Here is a 17129-nt window from a genome sequence, read left to right as displayed (position 1 = left end):
GAAAACAAGTCTATTCCTCTAACCATTTTTTATCACCCTTACCACATTTCCTGAACAAGGCTTACGAGAAGTCATATTTACAGTAACACTGAGAAAGAGGAAGCAATTCATCTCCTCTGATTAAATATAAATATATCTTGAAATATAATAAAGGTACACTTATCAGGGTTTGTGTCGTGGTTTGACATTTAGTCTAAACTAGATTTAAGAGAACTGATTAATTATACAATGTGATGAAAACTTGGTAAAAATTGAGGATTGTACCTTGAAATAAATGTCTCCTGTGGAATGAGGCTTACTGATTAAAAAATGAAGGGTTCAGCCAGAAAACCCCAATGAGGTTAGCCCAGGTAAGAACAATAGTGATAGATAGTAGGTGTTCGGCAATGGCAGCTGAACATGCTTTTGTCTCATGCTTCGTTCCCTGAGACTGGACGCCAGCACCCACCTCTTTGATGGTCTGGTTTAGCCTGGGTTCCCCTTGATTGATTTTTTTAAAAAAAATCTCATCTTAAATTTTAACACCTTGATTGATTCTATGGATTCTTACTATTCCTAAAATACTTTCATGTTTACATTGTTCATAAGTAACTACAGAACTAGGAGCAATGAAACAGAAGTACCATGGATCCAAGGTTTATTTCTTCCTTTAAAATAGTGAATGACGTGCTTCTTCCTCACTGTAAGGAAAACGTCTCCTTCTAAGACACCTTCTTCCTTTCTTAAATAAAACTGATATCCTTGTGCCACCAACAGCTTTTATATAATTCTAAAACTAAAACTAAAGCACTATTTAGCATACTCTTTCATTTTTGGTTCCCTCTCTAGCCTTTAGTTAAATAATTTTGGGAATTTTGGCTTCTCCAAGTGTTTTGTTCCAAATGCACAAATGCATGTGGAATCAACACCCAGCATTAGTTACATAGAGTGTTGCGTAATACATTAATGATTGTGTACCTTGCTCTTTTCTTGAAAAAAAAAAAAAAAAAAAAAACATATCCTGGTCATCACTTTGTAACATGCTGAAGATCTTCCTCAGTTCTTTTAAACTCCATTAATTTTTGTCTCTGTCTTGCTCAAGAACTTGAAGCTCCTTAGAATGGCAGTTAATAACCCTTGCAACAGAATCTTAGCTTAAACTCATCCTTCTCACTGAATTTTTAACTACTCTGACTCAGCTCTCCGTCCCAGACAAGCTCTCCTCCCCACATCCTGAACCTACTCAGACACTTTTAGCATCTGCAGTCTTGCTCGTACCACTCTTCTTGCTTGGCATGCCCTCACTGCCTCCCATCTATGTAGCTTCTACCCATTTTTTAAGGTCTGTACCGCTGCTCATCTTGATGATTTTAACTATAATATTAAGGCTTTTCTTTTTGATGAATGACACCTATTACCTAAACAAAAAAATAGCAATTAATCACTTATTGCCTCAAAGTTTCTCTTACATTAGTATTACGTTTTTTCACATTATGTTTTCAGGTTTTATTTTTTCAAGAATATTCCACAGAAGTATTGTGCACTAAAACGTTTGGAAAGCTTAAGAAAATGCTTTAGGATGCTGTGGGACCATCACGTTACCGTAAGAATTTCTAAATGCTTAATCCCATTTTCTGAATTTAACTGGCACTTTTGGGTCCCTGTGCTTAGGGTCCTTTCTCACTCTGTGTACACAATAGCAGCAGACACATTATCTTTCACACAGAAGTTGCTGACTGCTCTTTGCCAATGCATTATCTATTGCTGGCTGTCAGCCATTCTTCTGTGCCTATATAACAATGTGGAAATTAGGTATTAATAATTCCTTGGACATGATCATGATAGTTAACTCCAAAATGATTTAAGGCTCATTAAGTAGTGCTATGTAAAACACTTTTTAGAAAAATATTAGTAGGTATGTTTAACTCCTCCTTTTTTCCAGAACTGGCATATGTTAGTGCTGTATGCTAACAAAAGTTCTTTCCTGGATATTTAAAAAGATAATTAAACACACTAGATAGATAAACAAATCAGAAATTTAACTTTTCATTTAGTATACAATGAAAGCAGAAAATTATCATGTATTATAATTAAATTGCCCATTTAAACTTCCCCGCCACGTAAAACTGTTTTCTGGCACATAAAAGAAATAAGATCAAGTTTATTGATGCTTTATCATGTGGTATACACTCAAAATATGTGTGTTAATTAGAATAAGAAATTAGGGTAACATTCAACAAAGGTCACTTTCAGCACATGTGAGCTCTCAGAAAAAAGCTGCAGATAACATGCAGTTTACAACTAAAAAAAGCTCTAAGTTCATCCAACTCTGACGTTAGCATACATGTGGTTAGACAACAAATAGATCTCATACACATTAAAATGTTAGATTAATTTTTTCTCATATATGGAAAATACATACTTATTCCAAATGTAACATAGTTATTCAAAACATTTTTAAGCTGCTTACTTAATTGTAACACTGGTTTTGTAATTCTGGAGAGCCATTCTCCCTTCCCTAGAGATCTTCCTTTGTTCCTAGTGTTCAGGATGTTGATAGTGAAATGAATGGGACTCCTGGTTAGCACAGTAAAGACTTAGCTTTCTGAACCTCAAGCTAGCTCTTGCTTTCTGAGCATGGAAGGCCATAGTTCAGTGGCACAACCTCATGTCCAAAGAGATGCCAAAGGCTGCAAAGCCACTGTAATCAACATGAAGTTCTTACATTCAATATCATCTCATTCGTTCCTTTATTGGATTTCCTATTCATTCAGAAAAGATTTACTGAGCACAAACTTTTATGCAAGATGCACATTACATAAAGCCCAGGGTCCATGAACCTGCATAAGACAGGGCCTAACGAAGTCCACAGTCTAACCAGTGAGTAATGCACGAGTGCCTGTGACAATTCAGTAAGTCCTAAAATGAAGAAAATGAAAACATATTATGGGCAGGACTAATTAATTTTGCTCAAGGTGAAACAGCTACAAGGAAAAGCAATACTGGCCGGGAGTGGTGGCTCATGCCTGTAATCTCAGCACTTTGGGTGGCCGAGGCACGTGGACTACCTGAGGTCAGGAGTTTGAGACCAGCCTGGCCAACACAGGGAAGCCCCATCTCTACTAAAAACACAAAAATTAGCTGGGCATGGTAGTGGAGTGCCTGTAATCCCAGTTACTCAGGAGGCTGAGGTAGGACAACTGCTTGAACCCAGGAGGTGGAGGTTGCAGTGAGCTGAGATGGCACCATTGCACTCCAGCCTGGGAGACACAGCGACACTCCATCTCAAAAAAAGAAAGAAAAGGAAAAGTGATACCTAATTTGGGACTTAAAGAATGAGTTAGGTTTTAATGAGCATAGAAGGGGAAAGTCAATATGCTTCAGGCAGAAGGGGTACTGTTGGCAAAAAGGATGGCAGTGTAATCACGTACAGCAATGAGAGAGATATGAGTGTAAGGGGACAAGTGGCTAGAAATGAGTCCGGAATACAAGCTAGGACAGGTTGTGAAGGGCTTTGAACATCTGGGTAGAGACTTCGGACTTTAATAACATAAGGGGACAAGAAATAAAAAGAGTTTATCATAACTTCATGGTAAACCAAATGTCTTTCAATTGAAGAAAAGCCACCTCGGTAAATCATCAGGTACTAATGATCTTAATTATCTGAGTAAAATGAAGATTCATGCTTCTTTTCCAATGCAAAACAAAAATATGAATGCAAGTTTTGTTTGACTAGGGAAAGATTTTGAAATGTAAGTTATAAATAAAAAGAAATAATTTAGAAATGGGAAGTAAAACACTAAAACTTGTTTTGGTAAATTCTGCCTCATAACTAGTTTCTTACTATTCTCAGTCCACCAACTCCACATTCCAATTTGTTCTCAAAGGCCTTCAATTACTCCACATTAACTACCAAATAAAATACATGCACCTTATATGGCATTTCCAGAACTTCACAAAATTAACCTCACTTCCTTCTCCAGTCATATTTCTTCTAGCTGTATTCTAGGAGAAAAGTTTCCTGAAGTCAGGTTCTGCAGTACCCAGGTGTTCAATGAGGACTCCCAGTGTGACTCTTCTCGTGCAGGGTTGAATCTATACCTATTCCAAGGTGGTGATTTTGTGTTCACAATGCATGTGTGCATAAACATATTATTTTCCTATAGAGTTTAAGAAAATCAAGCCAAGTGTAGATAGTTGCACTAATTTTCAACTCTCATAGAAAGCTGACAAATTGTACAGTAGTCCTCCCTTATCTGTGGGGGATACATTTTAAGATCTCCAGTGAATGCCTGAAACCTTGAATGATTCTGAATCCAAGTGCTTTCAATTTGAACACATTCCTGTTCATATCTTCCACCCACACATTTAATTTCTTTTCCATCTTAACTAAACTTATGATGCATTGTGGCTGTAACTTTTGCAGGGTGAGGTGCAACAGCAAAACTAGCATGAAATCATTTCTCTTCCTTCACAATTTCATTAACAGATTGGTTCTTACCATAGATCTTAGCAAACTCAGCATACAATTTCTTTTCTTTTCTTGCTATATATCCAAATTGCTAGCATCAATACTGGTGTGAGAGTTCACGATGCTACTCAGCACAATGCACAATTTAAAATTTATGAATTGTTTATTTCTGGAATGTTCCATCTAATATTTTTGAATCACAGTGGGAACTGTAGAAAACAAAACTATGGAAAGTGAAACCATGGATAAGGGGGAAATTAGGGTATTAAATGAATCAAACCTACTGTGCAGTGAGCCAGCTGGCAACAGTGACCCTTAAATAGTTTATTTGCTCAGTTGTACAGACTTAATATTTTACCAAAAATGATTTACCTAATACAAAATAGAAACTCTGATTCATCTGTAAAACACAAACAATTCTCATTCAAAGACATGATATGAGGCTCCCAATGGACATCTTACTTCTCAAAGCAGGCTGCTAGCATGACAGTGGAGAAGCCACTCACGCTGGAGGCCCTGACATCTAGCCACGGGATCTCCACAAGCTTAAATGGCTAAGTGGCAGTGCACTGTCACAGCAGCATAGAGGCTGGCGTCAGGATTTGAATCCTGGCTCCACTCACTGGCTGTGAAACACTGTGCAAGTCATTTAACCTCTCTGAACTATGGTTCTTTTATCCGTAAATCTAGAATAACTATACTTATCACACAGGGCTATTAGAAGGACCATATGCCATATACATCCAGAGCAGAGACATCCTCCTCTTGTTAATAATAAGAACAATAATGAAGAATATTTTACTGGTCACTTATTGGAAGAAACTAAAATGTAGAGGAGATCGTAGTTGCCTGACTCCTCACAGCTATGAGATAATGAGGTAGTGGAGATGCTCAGTGTCCTATACAAGGTTGTGTAAAATCTTAAAAGACAGCTATTATTTCAACTACTACTGTCACTGTTTCTTCTATTACTGCTATTACTAGGCTTCTACTGTTATTTATGATGACAATATGGCATTCTGAAGGCAAGATTTGTATCTCTTACATTCATTGTTGGATGACCTATTATATCAGTACATTTAATCAAATGAATTCAGCCCACAGTTCTTTTATTGGTGGCCTAGGACTTCTAGCTTACATCTTTGACTCTGTATTTCCATCTCATCAACCCAGTTCTCTTGGGCACCATGAGAATCATTAGGGTATCATTAAGATCTACAATCCTGGCAGTTCATTGCTGACATACTAACTGCCTGGTTTGGGGAGAGAGAGATGCTGCCCAAAATGCCAGCCTCTAGTGAACCAAACAACACAATTCTTTAGGTATTGGATTAATTTACCTAATTCTTGCACTACATGAATCTTTGGTGCCAGGAAACATAACAGTGCATCTTTTTTCCTCTCTTGCTACCTATTGTTAGCTTAAAATTGGAATAGACTAGGCTAAATGCTCAGGAAGAGAAATGGGAGGGTAGTTCACTGTGCCGTGATTACGCATCAAAAGACGCTTCACAATCTCCATGCTCACAATAAGGCAGATGTCTAAGCCTTGCTCAATAAGAGATAACCTACACCATGACTCTGAAGCAGTATTTCATCTTTCTAAATAAGCAAGGGAGAGTATAAAATGGTTTTAATTTGAATATATTTAAATACAAAATTAAAGGTGTCATTTTATTTTTTATAGTAATTACTTTCAATGGAATAAACAAGTTCTAAGTAAATAAGATGGTGACTACATTCATGATTCATAGCAGCAAAAGAACCTTTAATTACTACATTCTGTCACCAAAAGCAGATTAAAAAAATGTTTTTCTCATGCCTTCTTGTCTCTAACTCTGGGCAAGAGCAATGTCTTGAGGAAGTCTTTTATTCCCGAATAACTTCGGCAACATAAACCCAGATGGCTTCTGAAACTGAAGTCTTTGCAAAGAGTAGCTGGTCTGTCAATCCATCAATACTGGTACCATTTACATTAAACGACTCATTTAGCCATTTCTTCAATATTTTATAATCATTGCCATTTTCATACCTGCTTGGGCTATTCTGTCATTATGAAGAAACAGTGTATTGTGTCTGCAAAATGTGAGGCTTACCGATGCACCGAGAGCCATCTGTTGAGGTTACATATCCACGTGGACAAACACAAAAATAGCTTCCCACGGTGTTGGAACATTCGCCAGTTTCACATATCCCAGGAATGATGCTGCACTCATCAATGTCTAATCAAGGGAAGGAGAAGATGATTGAGAAAGGCCTTCATTAAATAGCTTTTAAAAGAGATTTTTTTGTTTTTTTAAAGAGTATGAGCGCATTCATGGTTGATTCATGGTTGATTAGGTCAGATCATATAACCCTGAAGATACTCGTTTCAGGCCCTAAAGAATTTCTCACACGTATCTATGGGAACTGAGATGAAAGCAAACTCCCACGGAACTTAAAACAAGGCCAACTAAAGCAGAACTCGATATCCTTTTTTAAAAAATGCAATTTAAATTGGAAATAAGTAAAAATGTCAATGTTTTAGTTTCCATTCTACTTCAACTAGGGAATTATCTTACTAGAGCCTTTAAAAAAAACACATACATGGATTACATTTTAAAATACAGAATAACTATATTCGAAAATGAATAACTAATTTTCACACTACTTGAACCAATGGAGAGTGGCAAATAACTTCTTTTTTTTTCGCTTGGCTTTAGGATATGTTTTTGTACTTACATTTGAATATAGTGTATTTGACATTCTGGGAATAACTTCAATCTAAAATAATACAGAAACATGGCAAAGGGCAAAACTTGGGAGGCTTTGGGAAGTGTCCAGTTTTCCTATTGTACCTCCCTACATTTATCCATTCAGCATACTCAATGCTGGAAATGGTCTATTTCCTTTCCCACTAATGAAAAGTCTGCTTTCTTTTAAATTTTCCCTAAAGCAGAAAATCCAGCCATTTCTATAAACTTTTAATGTACTTCTCTTCTAGTTCAGTAAGCAGAGAGAGGTAGAAAATCTAACAAAGTTGCAATTAGGGACAACTGGGAGTTAATTGCTAATACATTTAAAAAGGAAATGAGCCATTGTGAGAAAAATCCAGCCAACAATCCTGGGGACGTGGCTGCCTTTTTTAAGGAACAGAGGTAGCTAAGACCAATAACTAGAAGAAAGAACAATAAAAGCCATAAATGTAGATAATTACTGAAAAGTCAAAGTAAGCTGACTTTTAGTTTTTCTCTCTTTAGTTGCCTGTATTCTTTTAAAACGCCCAATAAAAAAGACAAAAAAAATTATATTCTTATTGTAAACACACAAAATTTCTTTAAAACCCAAATTTAAAAAGAAAAAGGTTGGCAATGCCTTTCTTACATCCTTCTATTGGTCTAGTCATTATTTTTTTCCATTTATTCTGACAAGTTGTTCTTGCCGACAAGCTTTATCAGGAAATAACTATATGCTTGTGTGTTTTCTTGGCATGTTCTTATAAAAAAAAAGTTACCAGATTCAGACATTCTCTGAAATAATATCTTAATTTGAGGCTTAACACTTAGCCACTGAAGGCACAGAGGTACAAATAAAAAATCTACCAATTTCCCAAGAGACATCAGAATTCTAACATGAATTGACTACATAAGGAGTAAATATATAATGTGGTCAAAAAGCTGCCAACAGACTTAATCCAACAAAATAAAACCATGTGTGCAAAATTAGGACCTGTTGCATCCTGTGTTGCCGTCTTAGTACAGTGCATCTTAATACGACTGAACATGGATTCAGAAGAGAGATGAAACTAGAATAGCTACACTGAAATTACCACATAAACTGATCATCACCTCTGGATAAGGAAGAGAAAAAAAAAAAGAAGGAAAAGAAGGGTACAAGGTAAAGCAAGCATTAAAAAAAATGAAGAGCTAAAACTTGCTTTCTTGCTCTCTTAACGTCCAAAATTATACCAATTATCCAGGTGCTTATGGAGCCCAGGATTTCTGCAAATTATTAAACATTAAGAGACTCAACTTCTTCATTTAAGCACTGGCTTTTATTTCTAGGCATTTCCTTTCATAATAAAGAGCTTCCCCATGCCCTAGTCTTAAATACTCATGTTTGACATTTTTCTTTTTTGGAGAAAAAAAATCTGGGACATAGAAGAACATGTGGAGTAACATTCAACCTGTGGTTTTTGTGTTAAAAATTTTATTGTACAAAAAAAACCTACGTGTTTCACAATTCTCTTTATAATTAAGTAGGAACCTTAAAAGGCTGGTTTCAATATAATTACACATAAAAGGCTCTCAGGTTTTATATAAAAAATAGAAAATGCTTTTCATTCATTTTTGAGGTAAACATCTCCCATGTTTTAAACATTAAAAACTAAGGTGCTTTTTTAAAACCACAATAACACCAAGACTCCAAAATACTGACCAAAACCTCTGCATTTTAATGTAGTGATGTCCAACTGAGACGGAAGAGTTCCCTTGAGCCCCTTGCAGAACTTAAGACTGGGGTGGCTTCTTTACTTGGCCGCAATGGTCAAAGGAGGGGAGCACACAGGTGAGCAGCTGCAGGAGCCAGGGTGAGTACCTTTAGATGCTGGCAGGAACAAACCCAGTACCAGCCCACAGCAGTGTCTAGCTGTTGCCTGCAACCTCTGGAGCCTCAGAGAGTATGTGTTACAAACAATGCTCTTTTAGCTTTGCCATCTGCAGATGGCTTCAACGTTAAAAAGCTCAGTGCTCAGTGTGTTCCAAATTCTTGTCTGGCGTCCAGGAAGAATCAGGTAACATGAATGAACTGAAGGATGGTATACGCAGAGGATTTTATTGAGTTATGGAAGTGGCTTTCAGTGGTATGGGGATCTGGAAAGGGGATGGAGTGGGAAGATCATATTCCCCTGAAGTTACGCCATCCCCAGCCAAACTCCTCTTTGACCATCCTCGGCCAAACTCCTCTCCAAACATTGTCTCTGATGTCCAGCTGCCTCTTCACCTCTGGTGTTCAGATGCTTCTTCTCTCCTTCTCTGTCATGCTACTCTGCTCTTTTGCCAGTGGAGCTTTGGGGTTTTATGGGTACGGGGTGGGAGTTGTGGCGGGTCAGGGTGGTTTTGGAAAAGGCAAAATACAGGCAGGAAAACAAGAATTCATGTTCTCATTTAGGACTGCAGGTCCAGGCTTGAGGGTGGAGTCCTTGCCAGGGACCCTCGCCCCAGTCTTGGACCCAGTATTTCCCTGCCTCCTGTCTGCATTATAATGTTTATCCATCAATTTAAATTTAGCATTAACATTTATGTTCAGAAGGATACATGCACTTGGCTCTTTTGAATATTAGTTCTTCAATACTATATGTCATAATCAGACTTGAAAATAGTATCTCCACAAATATAAGACATATATTACCTATGTATAAACAAGTGTGCCTAAAGGTGACAAATCTGCTCATGGGAAAAAGCAGTGTCTTAACAATAGGGATTGGTTTCATCCATGTTCTGCACACTGAATATGCTGCCACCTATCTCTCCTTGAACTTTTTTGAATCAGTTTGCAGCTTTAGTCTGCAAATATCAGAAAAACTGATTTAAACTGATATAAATCAGAAATTTAATACTGTCATATCTGAAGTCCAGAGGTGGTTTCAGCCAATGTGTCTTGCTCAGTTTCTGTGAGACATGTTCAACTAGGCCCTCCTATGTATTTTGACTTGAGGTGCCTTCTCTGATTGGAGCAAAATGGGTACAGCAGGTTTAGGCTAGACCTTTGACTGGGACATCTAGTTGAAGACAGAGTGTCTTTTCCAGTGCTCTCTCTTGAGAGGAAGAAAAGTTTTTCCAGAAGCCTCCAGCAAATTATCCCTTTTGTCCTAATGTCTTCAATTGGGTCATATGCTAATTGCTGAATGATTCCTCTAGGCAAGAAAATGTTCTGATTGGCACAGGCCTGGAGTTCTGAACCAATTTTTGCGGCCAGTGGAGTGAAGTTAGCTTCCAACTAATAAAAACAATGACAACAACAAACAGCATGGGCAACTGTGTCTGAAAATACACCACAGTTGAAGAATGCAGAGTGTACCAGAATAGCTGGGAAACTGATAGACAATAAGCTTAGCTAGTTAGGCATATGTCAAATCCTGAAGAGCCAAACCAAGGACTGTGGCTTTTATTTTGAAGGTGATGAATGGTGTCTGTGGAAGTGTTTAAACAAGAGAATTACATAAGCAAATCAATATTTTAGAAAGACAGTCCTTGTGTTTAATGTAGACAGATGATATAATAGTCCAGGGATAAATATAGAGAGCTTGAAGTAAGGCTTTATGATGAGGAAGACAACATATACTCAGGAGAGAATACAAAGGAAAAATCAACCGGAAGGACTTTGCCACCAGAAAGATATCTCATACTTCTATTCTGATTGACAAGGACGATGACATAGTGCTATTAACAAAGAATGGAACATGAATGGAAAAATATGTTTTACAGTTAAGTTGAGCTTTGCACATTTTGAACTTGAGATGCTTGAGAGAAATCAGTAAACATTCTAATCTACATAGCTAAGAATCTGGGTATGAAACTTAGCATAGAGGTATGTTCTGAAGATACACATTTGTGGTTTTATTGCCATATTATAAGGATTGCCTTTGAAATTGTAGCAACATATGAGATTTCCAAAGAAGACAAACGAAAAGACTAGAATTGAAGGAGGGAACCATGAGAACCATCAACATCTAAGAAAAAGTCAGAGGAAGAAAAGCAGAATGGGAGTCTGGGAAGGAAAGACCAGGGAGGAGGGAGGAATGATGTGATGAATGGAGGCTAAGGAAGAACACGGTGAAAAGGGGGATTGTCAAGTGTTACTTCAAAGGGCAAAAAAGAGAAAGACTGGCAAGTCTTTGGTAAAGTGAAGACTCTGAACACGGGCTTTTTTAAAAAAGGAAATGTAATCTAAACAAAACCGTCTGACAGATTTCTGACTGCCAAACCACATAACCTCATATTTGTCAACCAACATTTCCTGTATATCTTATACTAAACAGAATATAATGAATAATTCGATAAGTTGTGCTAACGTGATATCAGATATCACTGAATTCTAAGAACAACACCCTAGAGAGACTGTCCATTTTATTAGGTACATATCACAGGTAAAAGCCGTCTATGTAACAATTATATTACAGAAACTTAGTACAAATAAAACAAGAAATTTTGTCTTAAAAACATGTTCTTAGAACATTTTGTTTCCATTGTTGCCAAGTATTACACATATTTGGACTATTCTGTATGGTATCTTTTTGCTATAGAAAAAAGGAAGCATATTTTTGCATACATTGAACTTATTCATATACTGTCTGACATTAGGAAAATTCATGATTGAAATGTTAAGTGCAATAATTTGATGCCCATTTCCAGCTTTTCTAAAGACAACAGGCATTATTGATATTATAAATTACAATGGAATATTGATGTCTGCTTTTCTCTTTTCAGATTTTGAAAGCATGGTGTGTCTGAACTGTATTCAGCATATCACTGTAATTTTATAAACAGTTTTACTGAGATATGATTCACATGCCACACAATTCACACATTCAAAGTATAAAACTTCAATGATTTTAGTATAGTCACAAGGTTGTGCAGCTACTACTGCAGCCTGATTTCAGAACATTTTCATCCTCCCATGTAGATTCCAGCCTATCAGCCATCATTTCTCCTATTTCTCTCCAAGCCTGGTCTCATTTCTGCCTCCATACATTTGTTTATTCTGGACATTTCATATAAATAGGATCATAAAATATGTGGTCATTTGTGTCTGGCGTCTTTCACTTCACTTGTTTTCAAGGTTCATTCATGTTGGGGCATGTATCAGCACTTCAATCCTTTTAATTGGTAAATAATATTCTGTTGTATGGATATTATCCATTTATCAGTCAATTAGTACTTGGGTTATTTCCATTTTTCATTTCTTGGCTATTATAAATAAAGTTGCCATGAACATTCAGGTACTCATTTTATGTAGACACACATTTTCATTTCTCTTAGGTATATGCATATAAGTGGAGCTGCTGAGTCATACAGTAATTCTATACCTAACTTGCTGAGGAACTCACAAACTGGTTTCCAAAGCAGCTGGAATAACTTACATTCCCACTAGCAATGTATGAGGGCTTCCCCTCATACATACCACAACCTCACCAACACTCATTATTATCTGCTTTTTTTTTTGCTTATAGGTATGAAGTGGTATCACGTTGTAACTTGGTTTGCATTTTCCTAATGATTAATAATGATGAGCATATTTTCATGTGCTTATTTGCCTTTTGTATATTGTCTTTGAAGAAATATCTGTTCAATTCCTTTGCCCAGTTTTTGATTAAGTTGCTTAGTTTTTTTACTAATGAGTTATAAAAATTCTTTACATATGTCTCATATATTATATGATTACACATGAATTTCCATGTAAAGTTTTTTAAAAAGTTTTTCATTAATATATAATATTTGCACATTTTTATAGGACATGTGGCATTTAGTTACATGCACAGAATGTGCAATAATCAAGTCAGAGCATTTAGGATCATTTAGGATATTTCTCACCTTAAGACTATCATTTCTATGTGTTGGAAATATTTCAAGTCTTGTCTTCTATTTTGAAATATAAAATACCTTGTTGTTAAGGATAGTAGCTGTACTGTTATCAAACATTGGAATGTATTCCTTTTATCTAACTGTATGTTTGTACCCATTAAGTAACTTCTCTTTATCCTCCATGAAGGCCAAACACCTTTCTCAGCCTTTCTTAACTCTTACTCTACTCTCTCACTCCATGAGATCAATTTTTACACACTTATTAGTGAGACCACGAAATATTTGTCTTTATATGCCTATCTCATTTGCTTAACATAACCTCCAGCTCCACCTATGTTGCTGCAATTGACACTATTTTATTCTTTTTTATAACCAAGTAGTATTTCGTTGCGTATGTATACCACGTTTTCTTTATCCATTCATCCACTAATGGATGCTTAGATTGATTCCATATCTTTGCTACAGTAAACTAGGTTGCTATAAGCATGAAGATGCAGGTCTCCCTATGATATAATAATTTCCTTTGAATAAATTCCCTTTAGTGGAATTGCTGGATCATGTGGGAGTTTCATTTGTAGTATTTTTGAGAAATATCCATACTGTTTTTCATATTGGTTGTACTAATTACATCACCACCAACGGTGTATAAGAGTTTCCTTTTCACCACATCCTCACCAGCAACTGTTATTTTCTATCTTTTTAATAACAGTGATTTTAACTGGAATAAGATGATATCTCACTGCAATTTTGATTTGCATGTCTCTCATGATTCTTAACACTGAGCATTTTTTCACATATCTCTTAACCATTTGTATGACTTCTTCTGAGAAATATCTGTAATTTGCAAATATTTTCTCCAATTTTACAGAACTGACTCTTCACTCTGTGGATTGTTTCCTTTGCTGTGCAGAAGATTTTAATTTAATAGAGTCCCATCTGTCAATTTTTCTTTTTGTTGTCTGTGCTTTTGAGGTCATAGTCATAAAACTCTTGCCAAGACAATGTCCCAGAAGGTTTACCCTATGCCTTCTTCTAGTAGTTTTACAGTTTCAGGTCTTATGTTTAGGTCTTTAATCCATCTTGAGTTGATTTTTGTACATAGTGAGAGATAGAGGTCTAGTTCCATTTTTCTGCATATGGATATCCAGTTTTCCCAGCACCATTTATTAAAAAGGATGTCCATTCCTCAATGTGTTTTTGGCAGGTTTGGTGAAAATCAGTTAGCTGTAAATAGATAGATTTATTTCTGGGTTCTCTACTCTGTTCCACTGGTTTATGTATCTGGTTTTATGCAAGTATCATGCTGTTTTGATTACTACAGCCTTGTAATATATTTTTGAAGTCGGGTTAGTGTGATGCCTCCATTAAGTCTATATGAATTTCAGGATGTTTTTTCTAATTCTGTGAAAAATGACATTCATATTTTGATAGGGATCACACTGAATCTGTAGATCGTTTGGGGCAATATACTCATTTGAATAATTAATTCTTCTGATTTAAGTATGGGATGTCTTTCCATTTGTTTGTGTCCTCTTCAGTTTCTTTCTTCAGTGTTTTGCAGTTTTCTTTACGGAGGAATCCACCTCCTTACTTAAATTTATTTTTAGGTATTTTATTATCGTTTTTGCAGCTATCGTAAATATAATTCCTTCTTTCTTTCTTTTTTAGCTATTTCATTATTGGTGTATAGAAATGCTACTGGTTTTGTATGTTGATTTTTTTATCCTGCAAATTTACTGAATTTGTTTATCAGATCTAAGAGTTTTTGGTGCAATTTTTAGGATTTTCTCAATATAAGATCATGTCATCTGCAAAGAGAGACAATTTGACTTCCTCTTTTCTAATTTGTATGCCTTTTATTTCTTTCTCTTGTCTGATTGCTCTGGCTAGGACTTCCAGTACAATGTTGAATATAAGTGGTGAATGTATGCATTATTGTCTTATTCCAGTTCTTGAAGGAAAGGCTTTCACCTTTTCCCCATTCAGTAGGTGTTAGCTGTGAGTGTGTCATATATGGCCTTTATTATGTTGAGGAATCCTCCTGTGAATAGTTTGTGGAGGGTTTTTTCACAAAGGGATGATGGATTTAATCAAATGCTTTCTCTGCATCTATTGAGATTATCATATGGTTTTTATCCTTCATTCTGTTGATGTGATGTACAATGTTTATGGATTTGCATATGTTGAACCTATCCTTGCATCTGTGGTATAAATCACATTTGATTGTGGTGTGTTATCTTTTTGATGTGCTCTTGGATTCAGCTTGCTACTATTTTGTTGAGATGATGTTTACATCTATGTTCATCAGGGATATTGGCCTGTAGTTTCTTTTTTTGTTGTTGTTCCTGTTGTGTCCTTGTCTGGTTTTGTAGAATGCATTAAGGACAATACTCTCTTCTCCAATTTTTGGGAATAGTTTGAGGAGAATTGGAGTTAGTTCTTCTTTATCAGTTTGGTAGAATTTGGCATTGAATCCATCCAATCATGGGCTTTTCTTTGTTGAGAGATGTTTTATCACTGATTCAGTCTCATTGCTTATATTGGTTTGTTCAGATTTTCTATTTCTTCCTGATTCAATCTTGTTAGGTTGTATGTGTCTACAGATTTATCGATTTCTTCTAGACTTTCCATTTTGTTAGTATATAATTGTTCATAATACTCTTTAATAATCTCTTGCATTTCTGTGGCATCAGTTGTTATGTCTCCTTTTTCATTTCTAATTTTGTTTAGTCAGTCATCCCAACTAATTTTGTTAGTCATCTCTCTTTTTTGTTGATTAGTCTAGCTAGGGGTTTATCTATCATGTTTATGTTTTCAGAAAAACCAACTTTTTCATTTTGTTGATTCTTTATATCGTTTTTTTCTGTCTCTATTTTGTTTAGTTTTACTCTGATCTTTATTTCCTTCCTTCTACTAATTTGGGTTTTGGTTTGCTCTTGCTTTTCTAGTTCCTTGCTTTCTACTTCCTTGAGATGCATCCTTAATTGTTTATTTGAAATCTTTATACTTTTTTGACCCAGGTATTTGTTGCTATAAACTTCCCTCTTAGCATTACTTTTGTTGTATATCATAGGTTTTCATATGTTGTGTTTCCATTTCCATTTGTTTCAAGACATTTTTAAAATTTCCTTATTAATTTCTTCATTGACCCATTGATTTCATTTTTCAATGGCCATGTAAGACCACGTTGTTGAATTTCCAAGTATTGTATATTTTTTCAATGTTTCTCTTCTTATTGATTTCTTGTTTTATTCTTTTGTGGTCTGAGAAGATATGTGATATGATTTTGATTTTTAAAAAATTTGTTGAGACTTGTTTTGTGGCCTAACATACGGTCTCTATCCTGGAGAATGTTCCATGTGCTGGTATAAAAAACATGTATTTTGTATCCATATGAAATTTAGGATTCATTCTTCAATTTATGCCAAAAAGCAAGCTTTAATTTTGACAGGGATTGTGTTGCATTTGTAGATTGGGAGAGTACTGCCATCTTAACAGTATTAAGTCTCTCAATCTGTAAGCATGGTGTATCTTTCCATTTATTTAGATTGTCTTTAATTTAACAGGGCTTTACAGTTTTCAGTTATAAAGCTATCACTTTCTCTGCTAAATTTATTCCTGAGCCATGTATTCTTTTAATCCTATTATAAATAAAATCCTCTTCTTAATTTCATTTTCAGAATATTCACTGCCAGTGTATAAAAATGAAATTCGTTTTTATATATTGATCTTGCATAACTGCTTAAATCATTCACTGGTTCTAATAGTTTCTAGAGTTCACCATATCCACTAAAGTGAATACTGTATTCACTTCAGTTGTTACCTTGTCCACTAAACATGTATCATCTACAAATAGATATAGTTTTACTTCTTTTTTTCCAGTCTGGGTACCTTTTACTCACCTAATTGCCTAATTGCCTTGGCTAGAACCTTCAGTACAATGTTGAAGAGAAACGGTGAGAGTGGACATCGTTTTGTGCCCAATCTTATGAAAACCATTAATTCTTTCACCATTAAGCATGTTATTAGTTGCAGTTTTTCATAGATGCCCTCTATCAAGTTGAGGAAGTTCCTTTCTATTCTTAATTTTTTTCCTTTCTGTTCTTAATTTTCTGATC

General features: G+C 35.7%; 1 protein-coding gene across 2 annotated transcripts in view; it reads right to left on the bottom strand.

The window, feature by feature from the left end:
• Nucleotides 1-17129, bottom strand: part of FBN2 (fibrillin 2) — a 263642-nt gene that overhangs the window by 134273 nt on the left and 112240 nt on the right. For both annotated transcript variants that reach the window (XM_017500987.2, XM_037728668.1), the window contains one exon: nt 6547-6672. In XM_017500987.2, the coding sequence (XP_017356476.1) occupies nt 6547-6672 (126 nt within the window). The remainder of the gene's footprint in view (nt 1-6546; nt 6673-17129) is intronic.

This window comes from Cebus imitator, unplaced genomic scaffold (assembly GCF_001604975.1).
Source record: "Cebus imitator isolate Cc_AM_T3 unplaced genomic scaffold, Cebus_imitator-1.0 Scaffold275, whole genome shotgun sequence".
Classification (NCBI taxonomy): domain Eukaryota; kingdom Metazoa; phylum Chordata; class Mammalia; order Primates; family Cebidae; genus Cebus; species Cebus imitator.
Note: the sequence above shows the minus strand (reverse complement) of the source record. Positions and strands in the feature narration are given on the sequence as shown.